At 43.1% G+C, this 24,247-nt stretch overlaps 1 protein-coding gene across 1 annotated transcript in view; it reads right to left on the bottom strand.

Annotated features, from left to right (window-relative positions):
- Positions 1–24,247, bottom strand: part of GTSF1 (gametocyte specific factor 1) — a gene marked incomplete at both ends in the record, with an annotated part of 53,245 nt that overhangs the window by 21,611 nt on the left and 7,387 nt on the right. Inside the window, 4 exons of the mRNA XM_080704873.1 lie at positions 16,303–16,397; positions 18,663–18,726; positions 19,184–19,267; positions 19,923–20,049. Of these exons, the coding sequence (XP_080560999.1) occupies positions 16,303–16,397; positions 18,663–18,726; positions 19,184–19,267; positions 19,923–20,049 (370 nt within the window). The remainder of the gene's footprint in view (positions 1–16,302; positions 16,398–18,662; positions 18,727–19,183; positions 19,268–19,922; positions 20,050–24,247) is intronic.

The following is a 24,247-nucleotide window of genomic DNA, read 5'->3' as shown; positions in this document are numbered from 1 at the left end:
TTCATTTAGATTATATGGAATTAAATCTGACATAAAGTATTTTGTACATTAAATCTGACATAAAGTATTTTGTACAGTGCTCCAAAAGCCTTTGTTATTTTTATTACCAGGTAAACTGGGAACTATTATTATTACTATTAGTTGGTACTGCAGATTGAAGCTAAGGGCATTTTTTTTTGTGTGTGTGTGTGTGGTTCTGGGGATGAGACCCATGGTCATTTGACCTCTGAGCTACACTCCCCGCCCTATTTTTTATTCTTTATTTTGAAACAGGGTCTCACTAAGTTGCAGAGGGCTTCATTAAGTAGCTGAGGCTGTCCACGAACTGCGATCCTCAGGTTTCAGCCTCCCGAATGCTGGGATTACAAGCGTGTGCAACCAGGCCTGACTTTTTTTTTGGTGGTACTGGGGTGGAACCCAGGGGCTTTTCTACCTCCAGGCTATACTCCCAGATTTATTTTATACTTTATTTAGAAACAGTATCTCACTAAGTTGCTGAGAGCCTCACTAAGTAGCCAAGGCTGGCTTTGAACCTGTGCGATCCTCCTGTCTCAGTCTCCCAAGCCCTGGGATTATAAGCGTGTGCCACCAGCCTGGCTAATCTAGGAAGCTAGGGGTATTTTGCCTCTGAGCTACACATTTAGCTATATATATATATATATATATATATATATATATATATATATATATATATACATACTTGGTACTGGGAATTGAACTCAGAGGTAGACTACTTCTAAGCTACACCCCACCCAGCCTGATTATTATTTATTTGGAAACAGTTTCACTAGGTTGCTGAAAGCCTCACTAAATTTCAGAGGTTGGCTTTGAACCTGCAATCCTCCTGTCTCATCCTCCTAAATACTGGGATTACAAGCATGCACCACCATGCCTGGCTATTTTGCAACTATTTTTTTTTGTACTGGGGATTTTATTTCTTTATTTGGAAACAGGGTCTTAACAGGTTTCTAAAAGCCTCACTACATTGCCAAAGATGGCTTTGAACCTGCAATCCACCTGACTCAGCTTCCCAAGAACTGAGATTATGAGTGTACACTACCACGCCAGGCTTTGCAACTAATTTTTGCTTTATTGGTGCACTGTATTTGCACATCTTATTGGGATGCAAGATGGTGGAGACATATATGCACTTCACCCAATTAGCCCTTACCCAGTTCCCACCCCATTCCATCCCTCTCCCTCCTTCTCATGTTTGGCTTAGTGATTGACGTTGATATGTTTGATAAAGTACATCATGTGCATTAGAGAGTTTCTCTCTTCTCCCCTCCCATCCCCTCAGTCAGGTCACCTTACCCGCTCATCTATAGAATCTATTTCGTCTAGAGTTCCTCCTAGGACTCATTTTCTCCCTAGCTTCTGCATATTAGAGAGAGCATCTGATTTCTTATTTTCTGTGACTGACTAATCTCACTTAGTATAATGTCCTCCAGTTCCTATTTTTTATTTTTTGCGGTACTGGGTATGGAACCTGATAAGTGGGTCCCTCCCCCACGGGATCTCGCAGCAGAACAGGAGACGGAACCCCGGAAGCCAAAAGTGGAGATATCATGAGATTCCAGGTGCCTTGGGACTCCAAACATTGTGAGACTACAGATGTCGCGAGAGAATCGGCATGCCTATAAAACATCGGTGCCTCCGATCCGCCATGTGACTCAGCCGGCCGATCAGGACTACGCGCAACTCTCCAGACCTGTGGCCCATCGGTCCCTTCCCTCACGGCCGGCTGACTCTCCGGTGAGGTCAGGTCCAAATAAAACAGTGGTCTCTGATAACCGGGTTGGTGTTTTTACCTCCTTCCTAAACCTCCTAACTCTATTTTCAACCTTCCATCTGGTGTGAAACCCAGGAGGATTTTTTGGGGTGTTTTCCCCCCTTTTCTTTCTCTCTTTTTGAGCCCCGGACTCTCCAACCCACCAGCAGCTGGACCACAAGGTCCCGTGCTGGTGCTTGGCTTGCAGGTATGGCTCCACCTGCTGCTGCCGCTGCCACTGCTGCTGCGGCATACAGGCTCCAATCCTACTGCCACTTGCAGGCTCTGTGTGGCCACTACAGGCCCTGCTGGCCACCAGGCTGACCATTCCATGTGCCCCGAGCCAGGCTCGTTGGGAGGTGCATGCCCGGTGGCCACTGGCACCTGTTCAGCCTGCCGACTGCCTGCGCAGGCCAGGACCTCCCACAACCGCTGTTCTGGCTCAGCGCTCCAGGTCACTGCCAGAACCTCTGGCTATTCTGTTCCACCTGCCCCGAGCCAGGCTCGTTGGGTGACAAACGGCCCGGCCTCAGCATCCGCCACAGTCACCCGTGCCAGGCTTGACTAGCAGGCGTAGCTCCACTTACTGCCGCCACTCTGTTCTGCCCACCCTGCGCCAGTCTCGCTGGTGGTGCTCCCCGTGACCTGGCCTCAGCGTCTGCCATGTGCCTGGCAGCCATTTTGTTTCCATGCCGCGGACCCGGCAAGCCATGCCACCTGCATGCCACTGTTTGATTCCGCCTGTGCCAGCCACCAGTGCTGTCCACACCAAGCATATGCGCCATGTTCCCTGGCTCCACCATGCCCCCAGCACCTTCTTAGCGCTTCTGCCGCAGCCGGCGCTGACTGGCAACACTTCACTCTGGTAAGCTCCCTCTCCTTCCCTTGGTTAGCAGGTTCCGGACTTGGGTCTTCCAGTCCACTGGGACCCTGAAATCCAAGCGCTTGGTGATCCACTGTCCCCTGGTCCACTGGGACCCCTCTCTGGATGACCAGGTCATCCTCCGGTTTTTGAGAAGGGATGGAGATGTCTTTCCTGATCTCTTAACCCCTGTTTCCAAACGATTGATCAGGAAAATGGGAACTCCTGTTTCCTGTTCTTCGTTTTCACTCGCGAACCAATTATGGGAAGTAGAACCTTTAAACTAGCAGAGGCCTTATGCCCTGAGTGCCTGTCTGGCCTTGATACGAGTTGGGAAATGGGTTACAGTGGCCCAAGAATGGTTAAGAACTTTCGTAAGCGGTCTGGTAAATGGTCGGAAGCCATTATGTTCAGGCTTTTCTCCCCTGCATTCCGTTCCTCCAAATGCTCTCCCTCATCAGCTGCCATTTTCCCACCAGGTGCCATTTTGTGATGGCGCATAGTTGCTGCCTGGTGATGTCACAGTTGCCATCTTGGTCGCCATTTTGTGACATTACACAGTTGTGACCATGTGACGTTACACAGTTGCCATCTTGACCTGCACCAGCCTGCAATTTTGCTGAGTCACAGAAACAGTCCACATTTTGTGACAATACATGGATGCCAGAGTCTGACCGGGCTGGCTTGTAGGCACTGCTTTCTGCGGACACTGATTTACAGGTTCTCTCCTCACTGTCCCGGTCACCATCCTATCCCAGGACAGCTTCCCACTCTAACCCGCTCTGTTCCCCCTGCCTTCCTCCCTTAAGGAACCAAACTCAGGAGGTGTTTCAAAAAATTAAGAAAGGCTGAGGATGGTCCTCAAACTCTTATCTGAGATTTGGTTAACATGGCATTTAAAGTTTTAATTCCAGAGAGGAATAGGCAGAGATGGAGTTTACACTCCGATTTTGCCAAAAGGCAGATCCCTGGTAGCTGCCCTGTGGCCAGAGGTGGCAGCTCAACCCTCTGGAGCACCACCTAGGGGAGGAGGACAGCAATGACGACTACCTCCAGGAGCCTGCCTCAAGTGCAGCAAGGCCATGCCCATCAATCAGACTGTGCCCAGTGTGTGGCCAGGAGGGACACTGGAACAGTGCCCTTGGAAAAGCAATGAGCCCCAGGTGCCTCAACACAGGGGGACCACCTTTCCAGACCAGGCCCCGCCGCTGGCCCTACTCAGCCTGGCCGAAGACTGACGGCTCCTGGATCCCTCAACCTCTATCCTCCTTGCCAGCCCAGGCAGACCACTTGTTTATATAGTATGGTGCTCTCCCTCTCCAGATGCCAGACAGCCATAAGTATTAAATTCTCTAAAACCCATTACTGATGCTCCTGACTCAATAGCATGTTTTCATTTGACCAGACTGACCCAAGCCCACTCACTGCTAAAAGAGTGGCATGTGTCTTTCTCAGGAAAAAATCCAGTGACAATCTACCTCATCTCAAAGGGCTCCAAGGGCCAGCAGCTGCTGGGCTCCTTCACTTCTGGGCAAGGGCCAGTAGCTGATGGGCTCCTGCCCAACTTGGGACCTTTTCTCACGATTTGCCTTTTCTTTTAATAGCTCCTCATCCATTAAAGTCTTCTCAAACGCACATTACCAAGCTGTCCAGGGTAACCTCCAACTCCCGCTGCAGCCATACTCCCACCTGCCCACTTCCAGAGGACCTGACCTCTTCTGGCCAAGGGGCCCCCCCTACGACACCCCCTGACAGCGGGAAGTAGCTTAAGATTTGGTCTCTGCCCATTATCACCAAAAGGCCGGGATGATAAGTTAGGTTCCTCCCCCACAGGATCTCGCAGCGGAACAGGAGGCAGAACCCCAGAAAACAAAAGCGGAGATATCATGAGATTCCAGGTGCCTTGAGACTCCAAACATCGTGAGACACAGATGTCGTGAGAGACTACAGATGCCTATAAAACATCGGTGCCTCTGATCCGCCACATGACTCAGCCGATCAGGACTATGTGCAACTCTCCAGACGTGTGGTCCGTCGGTCCCTCCCCCCACGGCTGGCTGACTCTCCAGAGGGGCCGGGTCCAAATAAAACAGTGGTCTCTGATAACCCAGTGGGTGTTTTTACCTCCCTCCTAAATCCCCTAACTCTATTTTCAACCTAACAGAACCCAGGGGCATACTACCTCTGAGATATACCCCCAGCCCTATTTTCTATTCTTTATTTATTTTTTTATTTTTTTTTATTTTTTATTTTTTGGTGGTACTGGGGTTCCTGGAAGCCCGTCTATCTCCGGACTACACTCCCAGACCTATTTTATTTTTGGAAACAGGGTCTCCTAAGCCAGCACGGCTGGCTTCGAACCTGCGCGATCCTCCTGTCTCTGCCTCCCAAGTGCGGGGATTACAAGCGTGCGCCACCACGCCCGGCTCTATTCTTTATTTTGAAACAGAGTCTCATTGAGTTGCAGAGGGCCTCACTAAGTAGCTGAGGCTGTCCATGAACCATGATCCTCCAGTCTCAGCCTTCCAAGTACTGGGTTTACAAGTGTGTGTTATCACACCCGGCTTCCAGTTCTTATTTTAATAACAATTTTTTAAAAATGTGGTACTGGGGGACTGAACCCAGCAGCTTTATACCTCTGAGTTACACCCCCAGCCCAAATAAAAACAAAATCTTATTTCAAAATAAAGAATAAAAAGAATCAATCTGGGGATGTAGTTTAGAGATAGAATGCCTCTGGGTTCTATTACCAGTAACACACACACACACACACACACACACACACACACACACACACACACGTAGTTTAGAGATAGAATGCCTCTGGGTTCTATTACCAGTAACACACACACACACACACACACACACACACACACACACCCCGAGTGTGGTGGCGCACACTTATAATCCCCACACTTGGGAGGTGGAGACAGGAGGATCGTGCAGGCTCAAAGCCAGATGCGCTGGCTTAAGAGACCCTGTTTCCAAATAAAAATATAAAAATAGGTCTGGGAGTGTAGCCCAGAAGTAGAAGGGTTTCCAGGAACCCCAATACCACCAAAAAAAAAAAAAAAAAAGAAAAGAAAAGAAAAAGATGCATTGACATGGTTCCAATAGGTATGTAACTTTGATTTTATTTCTTATTTGGAAACAGGGTCTCACTAGGTTGCTGAGAGCCTCATAAATTGCTGAGGCTGTCCTCAAACCTGCAATCCTCCTGTCTTTGCCTCTCAAGCACTAGGATTAGTGTGCCACCACGCCTGGCTCCCTTTTCTTCATAGTTTTTTTTGTTTTTATTTTAGTACTGGGGATTCAGTCTGGGGCCATCATACCTGACCAATGCTTATTTTTCAAGAACACTGATTCTTCTGAAGAACTCTCCAATTCAACAAAAGGATATCTCAGTGGAGCTTCTAATCTCAAGATCAAGACTTTCCATCACTATCAATTTGCACCTCCACTCACTCTAGAGAAAACCTGACACAAGATGCTTTCCAGTGAAATCCTCAGTCCCAAGTCGGGAACTAGAATGGGAACAAATGAACTTGACAAGCATGCATTATTTCAGTGACAAGTATTTTAATGAAAATTAAGAGGCATGGTTGGGTTTGTAAGCAGTAGTGTTTCTTTTTCTTTTTTTTTTTCTTTTGCAGTACTGGGAATTGAACCGAGGGTCATTCTACATCTAAATTACACCCCCAGCCCTATTTTTTTTTTAAATTTTTTACTTTGAAACAGGGTCTCACTGAGTTGCAAAGGGCCTAAGTAGCTGAGGTTGTTCTCGAATTTGATCCTCCTGTCTCAGTCTCCCAAATACTGGGATTATAAGTGTGTACAACTACGTTTGGCTAGCAGTAGTTTTTCATATTGCCTAGATTTACTTCCATATAATATAAACAAGCAGGGTGTGGTGGCACACACTTGTAATCCCCGCGCTTGGGAGGCAGAGACAGGAGGATCGCGCAGGTTCGAAGCCAGCCTTGCTGGCTTAAGAGACCCTGTTTCCAAATTTAAAAAAAATATAAACTAGGTCTGGGAGTGTAGCCCGGAGATAGAAGGGTTTCCAGGAATCCCAGTACCATCAAAAAAACCAAAAAACCCCAAAACCCCCCCACTACCAACAAAAAACACATATAAACAAAATTGTTTTCAGATTTCAAGGTTTCTTACACTGTTTTTGTTTAATATAAAACAGTGTGTGTATGTGTGTGTATGTGTGTGTGTGTGTGTGTGTGTGTGTGTGTGTGTGTTACTAGAAATTGAATTCTGGGGCATTCTGTCTCTGAGCTATACTCCCAGCCCTATTTTATTTATTTATTTTTTTTGAAATAGGGTCTCATTATAAAAGTATTTATTTATTTAGCAATCCTGGGGATGGAATTCAGGGGCATTCTCCCTCTGAGCTACTCCCCCAGCCCTATTTTTTCTTCTTCTTCTTTTTTTTTTTTTTTTGTGTGTGTGTGGTAGTAGAGATGGAACCCGGGGACATTCTATCTCTCTCTCTCTTTTTTTTTTTTTTGTGGTACTGGAGTTGGAACCCAGGGGCTTTTCTACCTTTGGGCTATACTCCCAGACCTATTTTTTTATATTTCATTTGGGAACAGGGTCTCACTAAGTTGAGAGCCTCACTAAGTAGTTGAGGCTGGCTTCAAACCTGTGCAATCCTCCTGGAGTCTCAGCTTCCCAAGCGCTGGGATTACAAGGGTGCGCCACCATGCCCAGCTGGCTGGTGTTCTACCTCTGAGTGACACCTCCAGCCCTATTTTTTATTCTTTGTTTTTTAAAACAGGGTCTTGCCGGGTGTGGTGGTGCAACTCAGTGAGACCCTATTTCAAAATAAAAAATAAAAAATAAGGCTGGGGGTATTGCTTGGAGGTAAAATGCCTCTGGATTCCACCCCTCGTATCGCAAAAACAATAATCAAAAAACAAAAAACCCAAAAACAAAAACCAAAAGACAAACTACATCCCCCCAAAAAGCACAAAAAAACCCCAAACAACAATAACAAAGAAACCAGGGTCTCATTGATTTGCAAAGGGCCTATGTAGCTGAGGCTATCTTCAAACTCTGATCTTCTGCCTCAGCCTCTCAAATGCAAGGATTACAAGTGTGTGCCATCATGCCCACCTATTTTTTATTCTTTATTTTGGAACAGGGTTTCACTAAGTTGCAGAGGGTCTCACTAAGTAGCTGAGGCTGTCCTCAAACCTGCAATCCTCCTGTTTCAGCCTCCCAAGTACTGGGATTATAAGCATGGGCCATCATGCTTGGCTTTTAAAAGATTTTAAATAAGGTAAACACACTGCAAATCTGATCAAATAACTGTTCCTCTAGGGTGACAGCCTGGTCTAGGATGCTGTTCTTTCAAGCCGTATCATCTTAGATTCCCCATCTGTTTCATCGGTAGAATGCTATGTAAACGGCATCTGTCCTGTTCATACCCAGCTTTGCACTTATCAGGTACGTGTGGATGGAACACACTGAAAGTCGGCTGAGACTGTTGGTGTGAGGTACCCGGTTTATGTGTCCTCGGGTCTCTGAAGAGGCCAACATTGCAAGTAGGATGTGAGTCTTTCTGAACCTTAACAGTTATCTAGATGATAGTGAAGAAAAAAAGAGCAAATACTGTAGTTATATATACAGTATTTTTCTCATGGAATAGGTAGTTTTTCCTTATTCTACCTACTGAATAAGCATATGAAATGTGTACTTTCTTATTAAAGGTCTCTTCTTGCTGGGCACATGCTTGTAAGCCCAGTTCTTGGGAAGCTGAGATAAGAGGATGATAGATCTGAAGCCACCCTCAGCAACTTAGTAAGGCTGTCAGCAACTTAGGCAGACCCTGTTTAAAAAAAAAATAGGGCTGGGGTATGTATAGCCTGGAGGTACAATGTCCCTGGGTTCAATCCACAGTACCAAAAAATAAATAAATAAATAAAAAAGATACACACTCTCTCTCACACACACAAACACTGCTACTTGTGATATAGTAGAGCTCTTGTCCAGCATGCACAAGGCCCTGGGTTAAATCCACGGCACCAAAAATAAACAAACAACCAAAACCAAAGCCGCGCACAGTGGCACATGCCTGGAATACCAGTACTTGGGAGGCTGAGACAGGAGGATCACAGGTTCAAATCCAGTGCACAGCAACTTAGTAAGACTCTGTAAAGGGCTTGGAATATAGTTCAAAAGGTAGAATGCCCCTGGGTTCAATTTCAGTATCACAAAACAAACAATAATGCTAATTAAAAAGAAAAAACAAAGAAAGCACCCCCCCAAACAAAAAAAAATATGGTATATAAACTGCTTTTCTTTTTTTTTTCTTCCCCCAGAAATGGAACCCAGGGGCATTCTACCTCTGAGCTACATCCCCAGCCCTATTTTTTTTTATCCTTTATTTTGAAACAGGGTCTCACTAAGTTGCAGAGGCCTCACTAAGTAGCTGAGGCTGGTCACAAACCTGTGATCCTCCTGTCTCTGCTTCCTAAGTACTGGGATCACAAGTGTACACCACCACACCTGGCTATGGTTTGCTTTTTATTACCTTTAAAAATGGTAAAAGTAAAATGTTATCTCCTCAGTTTGTGCCTATTCTAGAGACTAATACGAATTGTGAAAAGGGCAAGAATACCAGTGTGGTATATATGTGTTTCTGTATCAGAGACGAACACAAATGGCTATTGTTCTGGTTCAACAATGAAAGGTTACTGCATGGATTACTGAAATCCAAAGATCCCCCTTGAGGTCCAGTCCAGTACACCTAAGCATCGCTTACCACCGACATTTATCCCTGGTGAGAACACGTGCAAGTCACAATAGCACTTCTAGGACCCTTGCAGAAAATGGCAATCTTCTAAAAACCAAATCCTCTCCTTGGTTAGAGTATGGAAGCCCTGCTAAGACCAAAATGCAGGACTCAGAATTCAGCTCTTCAGGATAAGCTTTGAAAACACTTCTACTTTAATCTTTAGCTTTAACAGTTGACTTTATTGAAGTCGAAGCAGGATTTCAGCTGTTTATCTTCCACCCGTTCACATTCCAAAGAAATGGTGTCCTCTAAAAAAGAAAGTTCCAAAGATAAGAGGGTCCCAAAGATAAGCTCCCAATTTCTGACAGAAGGGGTAAAGAGCTACTTCTTTGTACTAGTTTTTGAGATTCTCCAAAGCTTTCCAGCAAACTATGCCCAATAAAAATCCTAATCAATCTCTTGAAGTTTGTAAACTAGACAAATAGGCAGTTTTAATACTCAGTTTATCAAAGTTAACACAGGCAGGCATTCTTCTATGGTGAGTGCTATTCACATTCCAAGTCTGAATAATCTGTGAGTAGATTCTAGTAGTCATGAGCAAGTTGTTTCCCACTCTCCCCAGGAACAAACTAAGATCCCTCTCTACCTCCCTCCCTTTGTACTGGGGATTGAACCCAGGGGCATTCTGCCCCCAAGCTTTACCCCCAACCCTATTTTATTTTCAAACAGGGTCTCACTAGGTTGCTGAGGCTGGCCCTGGTCCTGTGACCTTCCAGTCGCAGCTTTCAAAGTTAAAGGTATGAACCTTGTGCCTGGCTTAAACTAAGCATTTTCTTTTTTTTTTTTTTGGTAGTGGGGGTGGAACCCAGGGGCTTTCTACCTCCAGGCTACACCCCAGCCCTGTTTTATACTTTATTTGGAAACAGGGTCTGAGTTGCTGAGAGCCTAAGTAGCAGAGGCTGGCTTTGAACCTGTGTGATCCTCCTGTCTCAACCTCCCAAGCGCTGGGATTACAAAAGCATACGTCACCATGCTCGGCTTAAACCAAGAATTTTTGGGAGTGAGGTATTATTAGCCTACCTTGGCTCTCTAGATACTTATTTTTTTTGCTGTACTAGGGATGCTGTACCAGGGGCATTCTATCTCAAAGCTATACCTCGAGTCCTATTTTTTAGTCTTTATATTTTTTGAAACAGGGTCTGAGTTGTGAATGACCTCCCTAAGTAGCTGAGGCTGTCGGTGAACCGTACTGAGATCCTCAGGTCTCCGCTCCCGAGTGCTGGGATTACAGGTGTGCACCACACCTGGCTAGCTAGTACAACTTCTATATGGAATAGAGGATGATAAACCTGCCCTGTGTTGAAAGTATTCAGGCAGTAAAATGTCATAAAAACTTAAGCAAGAATGGGGTATTTTGCTATATAAATGTTATCAATATCTTAAAACTGTGGATATAGATTCACCAATCAGAAAAAGCCCATTTCTATAAATTTTTTTTTTTTTTTTTAGGTACTAAAGATGGAACCCAAGGGCATTCTACCTCCAAGTTACACTCCCAGCCCTATTTTTCATTATTCTGAAATGGTCTAAGTTGTGAAAGACCTACGTAGCTGAGGCTGGCCGTGAACCTGCAGTCCCTCTGTCTCAGCCTCCCAAGTACTGGTATGACAAGCTATACATTTTTTTTTTTTTTGGGTGATACTAGAAATGGAACCCAGAGGCATTCTACCTCTGAGCTTCACTCCCAGCCCTATTTTTTATCCTTTACTTTGGAACAGGGCCTCCTTAGTACCTGAGGCTGGCCTCAAACCCATGATCCTCCTGTCTTGGCCTCCCAAGTACTGGGATTACAACTGTGCGGCACCACATCTGACTTATAAATTCTTAAAAGGATTAGGACTGTGCATATCAGAGAACACAAATATATAGTTACAAATTATAGTTACAACCCAAGTTTCCTGTCTACTTAGATGGATCCATTAAGATAATTTCAATCATTAGGGTTCATTAATGTAGAATACAATGTGATTTTTATTTGGAGGCTGCAGAAACTATCAAGGATCTACCCCCATGGTTTACTTGAAGTTCTTCTGAGTATGAAGGTTCTTGCATTAAATGAGTCAAAGGGAGGAAGAAGGAAAAAAAGGTGCTTGTCAGTTTGAAAGTCAGTTTATTGTTCTATAATTAGATAAGGAGAAAAAAATGAAGAACTCTTGGGAAGCAGGAAGAAGCAAGAGTCTTCCAGAGTCTGACGTCTGCAAGGAAATGCGAGAAAGAAAAAAAAGTTTCTTAGTTTCTTTCAAAGACAAAAGCATCAACTATTAGGCTATCCAACTATAACCCAATTAAATTTTTTTGGTCTGCTGGAGAAATCTGCTCTTGTTAATGGCAAAACACAAAGTACCTTCTGACCTTTAGAGCTCTTTAGTACTACTGCATGCACGAAAACCTGCTAAATGAATCAAACACATTCTACACAGACATCAGCGTACACTGCTGCGTCAACAGTTGCACAAGTGAAGAACATCAGAGCTGACTCTCCAGGCAACTGACTCCTTCAGAGAGTTCTGGATTCACGCGTTAACTTATGTTGACTTTTTTTTCTTCTCTGAGGACTAAACTCAGGGAAGTTCTACTTCTGAGCTATACACCCTCAATTCTACTTTCTTTTTATTCTGAAACAGAGTCTTGCTAGGGTGATGAGTCCCACTACTTGCTGAGACTGCTCGTGAACCTTTGATCCTCCTGTCTCAGTCTCCCTCAGGCCTTGCTGCACCTAGTTAGCTTTTTCTCCTCTTAGAAATTCTATTTAGTCATTAACACGTTTTTTGGTAGTACAGGGAATTGAACCCAGGGGTATTCTACCTCTGAGCTATATCCCCAACCTTATTTTTATTTTGAAACAGGATTTCGCCAGGTTGATGAGAGTCTCATTACTTGCTTAGGCTGTCCTTAAATTATGATATTCCTGTCTCGGCCTCCCAGTACTGGGATTATAGGTGTGCACCATCATGCTCAACTCTAACAGTATCTTTTTGAGATGTTACAATATACATTAAGGGATAAAATTAATATGGTATTACTTGATTTTGAGGCATTTTTCTAGTAAAAAGGGGAGCTGATAAAAATGGGATAAAGTATATTAAGTAGTAAGTGAACAAACCATTCTCACAGAATGTTTTTTAAAACAAAACAAAACAAAACCCTCCATTCTTGCTGGGTGTGGTGGTATATGCCTATACTTTCAGTCCTTGGAAGGCTGAGACAGAGGATCACAGGGTTGAGGACAACTTCAGCAAAGAGTGAGACTTTCATCAACCTAGCAAAATCCTGTTTCAAAATAAAAATAAAATAGGGCTAGAGATGTAGCTCAAAGGTAGGGTTCAATCCCTAGTGCCCCCCCAAATATTATCTAGGGTAATTTTCTTTCCCTCCTTTCCTCCCCCCTTTCCATTTATCTGTTCAATATATGCTGACACACCCCAGTGCTATTATGTCTCTCTCCACTGAGGCTAAATCTAATTTTCTGGCTTTCAGATACATTTAATAATTTTGTGTGTGTGTGTGTGTGTGTGTGTGTGTGTGTGTGTGTGTGTGTGTACTGAGGGTGGAACCCAGGGGCCTTCAATCCCCAAGATATATCTTCAGCTCTATTTTACTTTTATTATTTATTTTGCGGTATTGGGGATTGAACCCAGGAGCATCCTACCTCCAAACCATACCCGCAACTGTATTTTTAAAAATTTTTAATTTTGAAACGGGTCTTACGAAGTTGCAGAGGGCTTCACTAAATAGCTGAGTCTGGAAGTGGATTTGGGATCCTCCTGTCTCAGGCTCCAAGTAATGAGATTATAAGCACAACCATGCTACCTTTTATTTTGAAACAGGTTCTCATTAGATTGATGAGTCTCATTATTCACTGAAGCTGTCCTGAAACCTATGATCCTCCTGTCTCAGTCTTCCAAATACTGGGATTACAAGTATGAGCCACCATGCCTGTCTACATTTAATAATATATATACATATTTTTTGTGGTACTTGGGATGGAATCCAGAAGGGCTTTCTACCTCCGAGCTACACCCTCAGTCCTATTTTTTATTTTGAAACAGGGCCTAAGTATCTGAGGCTGTCTACAAACTGCAATCCTCCAATCTCAGCCTCCCAAATGCTGGGATTACAAGCATGTGCCACCATACCCGATTCTATGTTTAATAATTTTAAGTCAGAATCTACCAAGAAAAATGGCTAGTGTGTACTGATATTTTTGTTCATAGCTTTGAAGGGTTTGCTTTTAACATTTCTTTTTCACTTCTCTGCAGAAGAAAACATTACTTTTGGTATAAAATAAACCCTAACTCAGATTCAACTGCTTCAGTGTCTGAGAATGAGCGAGACTAGAAAACAGCAGGCCAACAATTTATTCATTCAGTAAACATTCAGCCAGGCACAGTGGCACATTCCTGTAATCTTTGTACTTGGGAAGGCTTAGAAAAATCAAAGCTTTGAGGCCAGTCTCAATAATTTAGTGTGACCCTCAAAAACTAGTAAGATCCTGTTTAGCCGGGCGTGGTGGCGCACACTTGTAATCCCAGCGCTTGGAAGCTGAGACAGGAGGATCGCATAGGTTCAAAGCCAGCCTCAGCTACTTAGTGAGGCTTTCAGCAACTTAGTGAGACCCTGTTTCCAAATAAAATATAAAAAAAGGTCTGGGAGGATAGCCCGGAGGTAGAAAGCCTCTGGGTTCCACCCCTAGTACCACCACCAAAAAAAAAAAAAAAAAAAAAAAAAAAAAAAAAAAAAAAATCCTGTTTAAAAAAAAAAAAAGCAGGAGGTGTATCTTGGAGGAAGAATGCCCACTGAAGGCCTACTATCTTTACTATCTTTAAAAGAGTTGGTATATAATCCCAACCCCAGCCTTTTTTTGTTTTGTTTTTTTCGGGTCTGGGGGTGGAACCCAGGGGCATTCGACCTCCGAGCTACACCCCCTGCCCTTTTTTTATTCTTTATTTTGAAACCGGGTCTCACTGAGTTGCAGAGAGCCACACTAGGTAGCTGAGGCTGTCCGCGAACCCCAATCCTCCGGTCTGAGTCTCCTGAATGCTGGGATTATAAGCGTGCGCCACCACGCCCAGCTTCAAACCCAGCCTTTATAATGAATTCCTTTGCTAAGAACAATGTAGCTGGGTAACCTTAGCCAAAGAGCATCTGAAGTATCAAACCTGGCCCTGCCATAGACATGTAGGGTAACCTCAAAGAAAGGCATTATCTGTGAAATGGAAAAGATTTTGTTCTCTTCACAGATTTTGTGATGTTCTGCTAAATCAAACACTCAGATGATAGCAACAGTGTAAGATTTTTAGAGACCTCAAATTTTAATTGCTCATTAAAAAGAGTGATTTTTTTTTTATGAGGATTACACTGTACTGCACAGGGAGAGAATTGCAGAGCAGTGAAGCACAGCTTTCTGATTAAACTCAGAGTCCATTAAAAGAGGCATGATAGATCTAGAATGCAACTTTGATAAAAAAAAAAAAAAGCAATGTGTACTAACTTTAGGGAAAACAACTTAGCCAAGTTAACAGAATTGTAATTTAACCAGTAAATGCCTATTCATTAGTGTGTAAGGCCATAACAGAGACTATATACTTAAAAACATGCACACACACAAAGCTTTAATTTGATACCATAATCTGAAAGAAAATTGGACCCAAATTGCTTTGTGTCCAGTTAAATCTTGCTACCATCTGAAGAGTGAAATAAAACTGAAATACTTACTTAAGAAAGATGTTCAATTACTGTGCATTTCCATCTACAAGTAGAAAATATTTCAAAATAAATACACTATGTTGATGAAATTCACTTTCTCTATGCTTACTAAACATAAATAAATGACTTATTCCTGGAGTACACTAAATTATAAAAGTTGACGAATTTAAAATTGGTGACTGAAGTTCATTTACAAGCATGGGTAAATAAAACAGTTCTTCACCTCTCAAGTCTTGGCATATAATTTGATGATCTCATTTTTTTTTTTTTTTTTTGGGAAATGCAAGTATCCAATGGAATATATTTTAAAGGGAATCCTCTGGTCTCTCAAAGAGTAGCTCAAATAATAGTAAAGACTGAAATCAAGAGACTCTGAATTTGGGAACATTAAATATTTTCTTTCTTTTTTTTGTGGTATTGGGGGTGTTCCCATGAGCTTTCTACCTCTGGGCTATACTTCCAGACCTATTTTATACTTTATTTGGAAACAGGGTCTCACTAAGTTGCTGAGAGCCTAAGTAGCTGAGGATGGCTTTGAACCTGTGTGATCTTCCTGTCTCAGCCTCCCAAGTGCAGGGATTACAAGTGTGCGCCACCACGCCTGGCTAAATAAGGTATTTTGTTTCAAATAAAAATTATACTATCTTGGGTAGTTTAGCATGTTTACCTAGCAAGGCCTTAGATATCTAAGAGAAGACATCTGAATTCCATTCCTTAAGATGCTGCCTCTTTTTACTTCTTACCTCCTTTTCCTCTCCACCCATTCCCTTTTAGGCAGGCAGTATAATTTTGGACTGGAATGCCCTCTTGGTATTATGCCTTGAAAATCAGGGATGGCTTCCTTTTAGCCAAAATCAGTAGCCCTCTTTATTGGTCTCCAATTTTACTCTTGGAATTTGATGTCAGTAGTCACCACATCTTGAAAATATTCTTTTGGTTTCTGCGACCTGGTACTTTCCTGTTCATAATTTCTGGCTTCTAACCAGGGCCAGAAGTAAAGAAAGTCAGTGCCTAGGACACAAAACTCAAGGAGGCACTCACTTTTAGGGTTGGGCAAGTGCAAGGTGTGTAGACGGAACACATCCCAGTAATCAAGACCAGCTGTCTGTGGCCCAACAAAGAGTTTAAAAGAATTTGCCTCAATTTACTTACTGTTTTTCCATGGCAGAACATAGGGCAGAGACTTGGGAACTCGCATGCCCGAAGCCAAGTTACTCTTATGTTCCATGACGATGTTGCTTGCAGGACTGAAGAGAAAAAAAAAAGAGGAATTTCTTCTTTCTTTTTTGACGGTATTTAGAATTGAACCCAAGTGAATTCTATCACTGTGCTATACCCATAACCTTTTTTATTTTGAGATAGCATCTTGCTAAATTGTCCAGGCTGCCCTTGAACCTGCAATTCTTGTCTCAGACTCCCTAGCACTGGGATTACCAAGCATGTGCCACCATGCCTGATCCAAGAAAGAGGAATTTGACCATGTAAGCATATCTGTATTCTCTAGGTAGGCACACAAGAGAAAATCAAAATTTGCTTTTTATAACTTGGGCCAAAACCACCACCTACATTCAATTGAAATGTAAACACATTTCCTTCAAAATATTCCTGCAATTAGAATGATTACCATTTCTGAAAAGCTCCCTGTTCTCCACAGGCATTCAGAATGGTCTAACCATTTCATTTTCCAGAATTGAGACAAACAGCAATGTCATCTACTGTTCAAAGTATGAAAGGGTCATGAACCCATTTTATAAATGCCATTCAACCTAACAGTAAATCTCATAAAACTGAGGTAAAATTAAAGTTGTGATCAATGGAATTCATCTTTGTTTCTATCTCAGGACTGGAGATTGAACCCAGGGGACTCTACCTCTGAGCTACACCCCCACCTCTGTTTTATTGTTTATTTATTTTTGGTGGTACTGGGGTTCCTGGAAGCCCTTCTACCTCTGGGCTATACTCCCAAACACCTATTTTTTTATATTTGTACTTGGAAACAGGGTCTCTTAAGCCAGCGAGGCTGGCTTCAAACGTGCGCGATCCTCCTGTCTGCCTCCCAAGAGCGGGGATTACAAGCGTGCGCCACCACACCCGGCTTATTGTTTGTTTATTTAATTTTTTTTGGTGGTACTGGGGTTCCTGGAAGCCCTTCTACCTCCGGGCTACACTCCCAGACCTATTTTTACATTTTTATTTGGAAACAGGGTCTCCTAAGCCTACATGCATGGCTGGCTTCGAACCTGCGCGATCCTCCTATCTCTGCCTCCCAAGCGCGGGGATTACAAGTGTGCGCCACCACGCTCGGCTATTTTTTTGTGGTACTGGGGATCAAACCCAGAGGCATTCTATCTCTGAAATATACTCCCGGCCCAAATTTCTCTCTCATCTCTTTCTTTCCTTTTTCTTTTTTGGCGGGTTTGGGATGGAATCCAGGGGCATTTGACCTCCGAGCTACACCCCCAGCCCTATTTTTTATTATTTCTTTCTTTCTTTTTTTTGGTGGTACTGGGGTTGGAACCCAGAGGCTTTTTACCTCCGGGCTATATTCCCAGACCTTTTTTTTTTTAATATTTTATGGAAACAGGGTCTCACTAAGTTGCTGAAAGCCTAAGTAGCTGAGGCTGGCTTCAAACCTGTGCGGTCCTCCTGTCTCAGCCTCCCAAGCGCTGGGATTACAAGTGTGCGCCACCACGCCCGGCTTTATTCTTTATTTTGAAACAGGGTCTCACTGAGTTGCGGAGGGCCTCACTAAGTAGCTGAGGCTGTCCGCAAACCATGATCCTTCGGTCTCAGCCTCCCGAATGCTGGGATTACAAGCGTGCGCCACCACACCCGGCTCTTATTCTTTATTTTGAAACAGGGTCTCACTGAGTTGCAGAGAGCCTCACTAAGTAGCTGAGGCTGTCTGTGAACCACGATCCTCCTGTCTCAGTCTCACAAATGCTGAGATTACAAGAATGCACCACCACACTCAGCTTATTGTTTATTTTCAAACAGGGTCTCACTATGTTGCTGAGGCTGGCCTCAAACCTGTGATCCTCCTGTCTCAGCTTCCCAAGTACTGGGATTACAAGTGTGTGCCACACTCTTGGCCTACTGTCTTGTTAGGATTCTAAAATAATGTATTCCCAATGATTAGCAAAAAGCAAATAACCATTTCATGAACCAAGGAACAAATAACAGGAGAAAAGCCGGACATGGTGGCACACGCTTGTAATCCCAGCATTTGGGAGGCTGAGACAGGAGGATTGTGGTTTGAGGATAGTCCTAGTTAGCTACTTAGTAAGGCCCTTTGCAACTCAGTGAGACCCTGTTTCAAAATAAAGAATAAAAAATAGGGCTGAGAGTGTAGCTTGGAAGTATAATGCCCCTGGGTTCCATCTCCAGTACCAAAAAAAAAAAAAAATATATTACAGGAGAATAATCACCAAAACAATCAAAACAGTGACGGCTGTAATAGGACCCTGATTTGCACTGAGAGGCAGTGCTTGGAATGAAACCATTTTACTTACCTATTGTTGCCACAGAAATTGGGTGTGCCCCAGACAAATGGGGTGCTGGTCTGTTCCCACAAATCTGCCAAAGGAAGCAAAACATAGTTTGTGGTATTACTAGATGAGATACCAGTTTATGCTAGTTGAATATATAAGACAGGAAATAATACACCTAAGTTTGGAAATGCAAGTAAAAATTGATCAAGTACCCTGCCTAAGTGACACAGAAGCAGGAATTTAATTGAAGGATATAAACATAAGCAACATAAATAATAATAAATGTGCCTAGGAACAACCAAACAGATGGGACAACACAATTTATGGAACAAAACAGATGTAAAGAAGTGCTTTTCCCAATCAAGAGGGATAGGCTGTTCTATGTTTCTTCACAGCGATACAAATGTGCTCATTTTGGGGCCCAATAAAAATAATAAGGCGTTCAGAACAACATGGTATGTTAATAAAAAAGGGAAATCTTCCTTCTGTTTTAAGCAAATGACTTGAGACTGAGACATGGAGATGAAGTAGAGGCGCTTCACCTTTATCCCAGTCTTCATCACAAGGAGGGCACTGCCATCTGCTCTCAGCCAGAGTCTCTTGTCCAAGGTTCTTGGTTTGGTTGACTGTAAGACAACAGAAACTTGACATAAGAAGGGGACACTGCCAAGCTGTTGTATTTAAAGGAATTAGTAGAGCCAGGTGTGGTGGTGCACATTCGTCATCACAGTACTTGGGAGGAGACCGCAAGAGATGACAGGTTTAAGGACAGTCTCAGCAAGTAGAGACTCTCACCAACCTAGTGATACCCTGTTTCAAAATAAAGGTAAAATAGGGCTGGGAGTGTAGATCAGAGATAGAATGTCCATGGGTTCAATCCCCACTGCCACACACACAAACAATAAAATAAATAAAACAAAAGAAACTAGTAATATTAAAGGTTACAGGGTAGCCTAATAGGTCTGTTTCTAAAAATGGACAGTATGAAAGCTAAACAGAGGGATTTTATTTGTTGACAGAAGACAGAAAACAAAGATATTTACAATAAAAAGATTTTATTCTTAGATGATTTATTAGTAAATGAACCAGGCTATTCAGAAGAAAAAGCACTCTGACACATATATAGCCTGACAACCTATTGCTGCAGTGAGATAAAAATCTCAAAGGCATAGAATGCTCTCTTGAAATGATAGAAGCCCAAAATCCAAATGACAATGCAGCATGCCAGAGAGCTGAAGGGGCTAACCTCTGTATTGAAACGTTTTAACTAGTCAGGCTTACCCACGTCCTGCTCAATACAGCTCTTGTCATCACAGCTTGAGATATGATGACTGATTTCAGCCCGAGGAACCTGGTGGCGAGCATTAAAGGGACAAGTAGCCAATTTGTTTGCGACATCAGGATGATTCTGTGGAACCAAAATCAAAGGATTTTTTTCAGTTCTTTGTAACTGTTAAGGTCCAAGGGGTGTAGCTTAGCCTTAATCTGTAAATGGCTTCCTAAAATCCCTCAATAAACTTAAGACTTAACTATAGTAAGCAAGCTCACACAGATAATCAAGTGAATATTATTTTTATTTTGTGGTGCTGGAGATTGAACCCAGAGGCATTCTACCTCCAAGCTACAACCCCAGCCTTATTTCTCTCTCCTTTTTTTTTTTTTGGATGGTACTGGGGGTGGAACCCAGAGGCTTTCTACCTCCGGGCTATACTCCCAGACCTATTTTATATTTTATTTGGAAACAGGGTCTAAGTTGCTGAAAGTCTCACTAAGTAGCTGAGGCTGGCTTCGAACCTGTGCGATCCTCCTGTCTCAGCCTCCCAAGCGCATGGATTATAAGCGTGTGCCATCACGCCCGGCAGCCTTATTTCTTACTCTTTATTTTGAAACAGGATTTAAGTTGCAGAGGGCATCACTAAATAGCTGAGGCTGGCCAGGAACCTGGATCCTCCTGTCTCAGCCTCCCAAGTACTGGGATTACAAGCATGCGCCACCCTGCCTGGCTCGAGAGACCACATAGACATTACACTTCATAATCATCAAAACACAAGCCTCTTTTGTTATGACTTTAGAGACAGACAAGAGAGATATGTAATTGACTTATACAGAACTCAATAATAAATCCGAACCATATCTCTTCTGTTTGTTTCTTAGAGTCACAAGATTTCAGGCAGCACAACCTGTAATGGTGGAGCTCTCTAGATGTCTTTGAAAACTGATATTGAGGATGAACAGTAACACTAAAGCCTTCTCAGCCTGCACTGCAGTAGTGACCTGCCAATGCCACACAACAGTGCTGGAAAAGAGCTGACATGAGAGCTGCAGCAGAGACAAACCAGTTATTTTTCAGATGAACACAGGGACATTTATTTAAGGTAATGATGCTTGAAATGAGGCTCTGAAAAATCTCACCTTTATTCTGGCTATTCCACTAAAGGAAAAACCCAAATAATACAGATTACGTTGCTGATCAAGTTCTTTGTCTTAAATCAAAATAAAGGGTTTAAGCTGTCATCTAAGTCCTTGGCAAATATACCAGTAGTTAAGAAATTTATTAGAGAAAAATATGTCACAAATGAAACTGAAAGAGTAAAAGTAATGCGAAGCTGGGAAAAACATATGCTAGAAAAACAAAGAGCTAAGAAATTTGTGAGGGCCGGGCATGTGGCACAAGCCTGTAATCCTAGTACTTGGGAGGCTGATAGGAAGATCACAGGTTCACTTCCAGCCTCAGCAACCTAGCGAGACTGTTTCAAAGAAAAAATAAAGAGCTTGGGGAATAACTCAGAGGCAGAATATTGCTAGGTTCAATTCCCAAGCCCCTCCCCCCCAAAAAAGGGAAAACTTGTGAGGGCTGGAATTTCCATTATTTTCCTATGAGATATCAGGCACTGAATGGAAAAGGGCTTTTTTTTTTTTTTTTTTGTGGCATTGGGGTTTGAATCCAGGGGCATTCTATCTCTGAACTACACCCCAGACCTTTTTATTTTTTTGGAAAAAGGGTCTTGCTAGGTTGATGACAGTCTCACTACTTGCTGTCCTAGAACCCCTGATTCTTCTTTCTCAGCCTCCAAGTACTGGGATTAAAAGTGTGAGCTTCTATGCCTGGCTTGTTTTGAAACAGGATCTAGCTAAGTTGCCAAGGCTGGCACCAAACCTGTGATCCTCTGGTCTCAGTCTCCCAAGTACTGGGATTATGGGTGTGCGCCATAACGCGTGGTTTAAAAACATTTTTGTGGCCGGGCGTGGTGGCACATGCTTGTAATCCCCGCGCTTGGGAGGCAGAGATAGCAGGATCGCGCAGGTTTGAAGCCAGCCGCGCGCGCTGGCTTAGGAGACCCTGTTTCCAAATAAAAATGTAAAAATAGGTCTCGGAGTGTAGCCCGGAGGTAGAAGGGCTTCCAGGAAACCCAGTACCACCACCAAAAAAAAAAAAAAAAAAAAAAAAAAAAAAATTTTTGTGTGTGGTACTGGGGGTTGAACCCAGGGGAATTCTACCTCTGAGCTATACCCCCAGCCCTATTTTATTTTTAATGTGAAACAGGGTCTTGCTAGGTTGATGAGGGTCTACAACCTACTTGCTAAGGCTGACATTGAACCTGCATTCCTCCTGTGTCAGCCTCCCAAATACTAAGTTTACAGGCATGCGCCAATCTGCCAGGCTGAGAAATTTTTTAAAGGATGTTAAGTCTAGCTGGGCATGGTGGTGCATGCTTATTATAATCTTAGTATTTGGAAGGATGGACAGGAGGATGACAGGTTCGAGGCCAGCCTCAGCTACCTAGTGAGTTCCTCTGCAACTTAGTGAGACTCTGTTTCAAAATAAAAATAGGGTTGGTGGTATAGCTTGGAGGTTTAAAATTGAGTCCCTGGGTTCAATTCTCAGTGCACACACGCATGCACACACATACGTTAAGTCTGAATTGCATGTGGTATTTGATTAAATACTAAATCTGTTTTCCAAGCATAAATGCTGATATTGGTCTCTATCTGACATCTGCATTTTAACAACCTTATTAAAGTGCCTCTTCATTCATATAGCATTAATGTAGTTTGTATCAACTAAGTCTATAAAAAGTGACCAGAAGCTATGGGTGTTGGTGCACACTTGTAATACCAGTACTCGGGAGGCCGAGACAGAAGAATTAGAGGTTCACAGCCAGCCTAAGGTACTTGGTGAGGCTTTCTGCAATTTAGTGAGATCTTGTTTCAAAATAAAGAATAAAAATAGAGCCGGGCGTGGTGATGCACACTTGTAATCCCAGCATTTGGGAGGCCGAGACAGGAAGATCATGGTTCACGGCCAGCCTGATACTGAGTGAGGTCCTCTGCAACTTAGTGAGACCCTGTTTCAAAATAAAAAGAATAAAAAATAGGGCAGGGGGTGTAGCTCAGAGATGGAATTCCCCTGGGTTCCATCCCCAGACCCAGAGAAAAAAAAGTAAAGGATAATAAATAAGGCTGAGGTGTAGGTCAGAGGTAGAATGTCCCTTAGTCTGAGTTCCATCCTCAGTACTGAAAAAAAAAAAAAAAAAAAATCAGAGAGCAAACCCTAATTTTTTGTTTTGTTTTTGTTCTGGGAATTGAACCTAGGGGCATTCTACCTCTGAGCTATACCCCCAGCCGGATTTTATTTTTTATTTGGAAATAGGATCTCACTAAGTTGCGGAGGTGGGCCTCAAACCTGAGATCCTGTCTCAGCCTCCCAACTACTAGGATTACAAGAATGTGCCACCCACCAGGCTTGGCTTTTTTTTTTTTTTTAAAGTTGTTTTAAGAGTGGGGAGAAGTGGAGCATGCTTGTAATCCTAGTACTTGGGAGGCTGAGAAAGGAGGATCACGGATTGCGGCCAGCCTCAGCTATTTAGAGGTCTTCCACAATTTAGTAAAACCCTGTTTCAAAATAAAGAATAAAAAATAGGGCTGGGTGTGCAGCTCAGAGGTAGAATGCCCTGGATCCAACCCCCAGTACTGCACCAAAAAAAAAAAAAAAAAATTGTAATCCAGGTATGGTGGTGCATATGTGTAACCCCAGTACTTGGGGAGCTGAGACAGGAGGATTGCAGATTTGTGACCAGCTTCAGAAATTCAGTGAGGCCTTCAGCAATTTAGGGAGACACTGTTTAAAAAAAAAATCTGGGCATAGTGGCACACACTTGTAATTCCAGTACTTGGAAGGCTGAGACAAGGAGGATCACAGGTTGAGAACAGCCTCAGAAAGTAGTAACTCTCATCAACCTAGTGAGACCATTTCTTTCTTCTTCTTTTTTTGGTGGTACTGAGGTTCCTGGAAACCCTTCTACCTCTGGGCTACACTCCCAGACCTATTTCATATTTTTTTATTTGAAAACAGGGTCTCTTAAGCCAGCATGGCTGGCTTCGAACCTGCGCGATCCTTCTGTCTCTGCCTCCCAAGCGCGGGGATTACAAGCGTGAACTACCATGCCCGGCCACCATTTCTTTTTTTTTTTTTTTCTATGTGTGGTACTGGGGATTGAATCCAGAGGCATTCTACCTTTAAGCTATACCCCCAGAACAATTTATTTCTTATCCGGAAGCAGGGTTTTCAACTGGTTGATGAGAATCTTGCTATGCTGCAAAGGCTG

This window comes from Muscardinus avellanarius (genome assembly GCF_963383645.1).
Source record: "Muscardinus avellanarius genome assembly, chromosome: 11".
NCBI classification, from domain to species: Eukaryota; Metazoa; Chordata; class Mammalia; order Rodentia; family Gliridae; genus Muscardinus; species Muscardinus avellanarius.
This window is presented reverse-complemented; position numbering and strand designations above follow the sequence as displayed.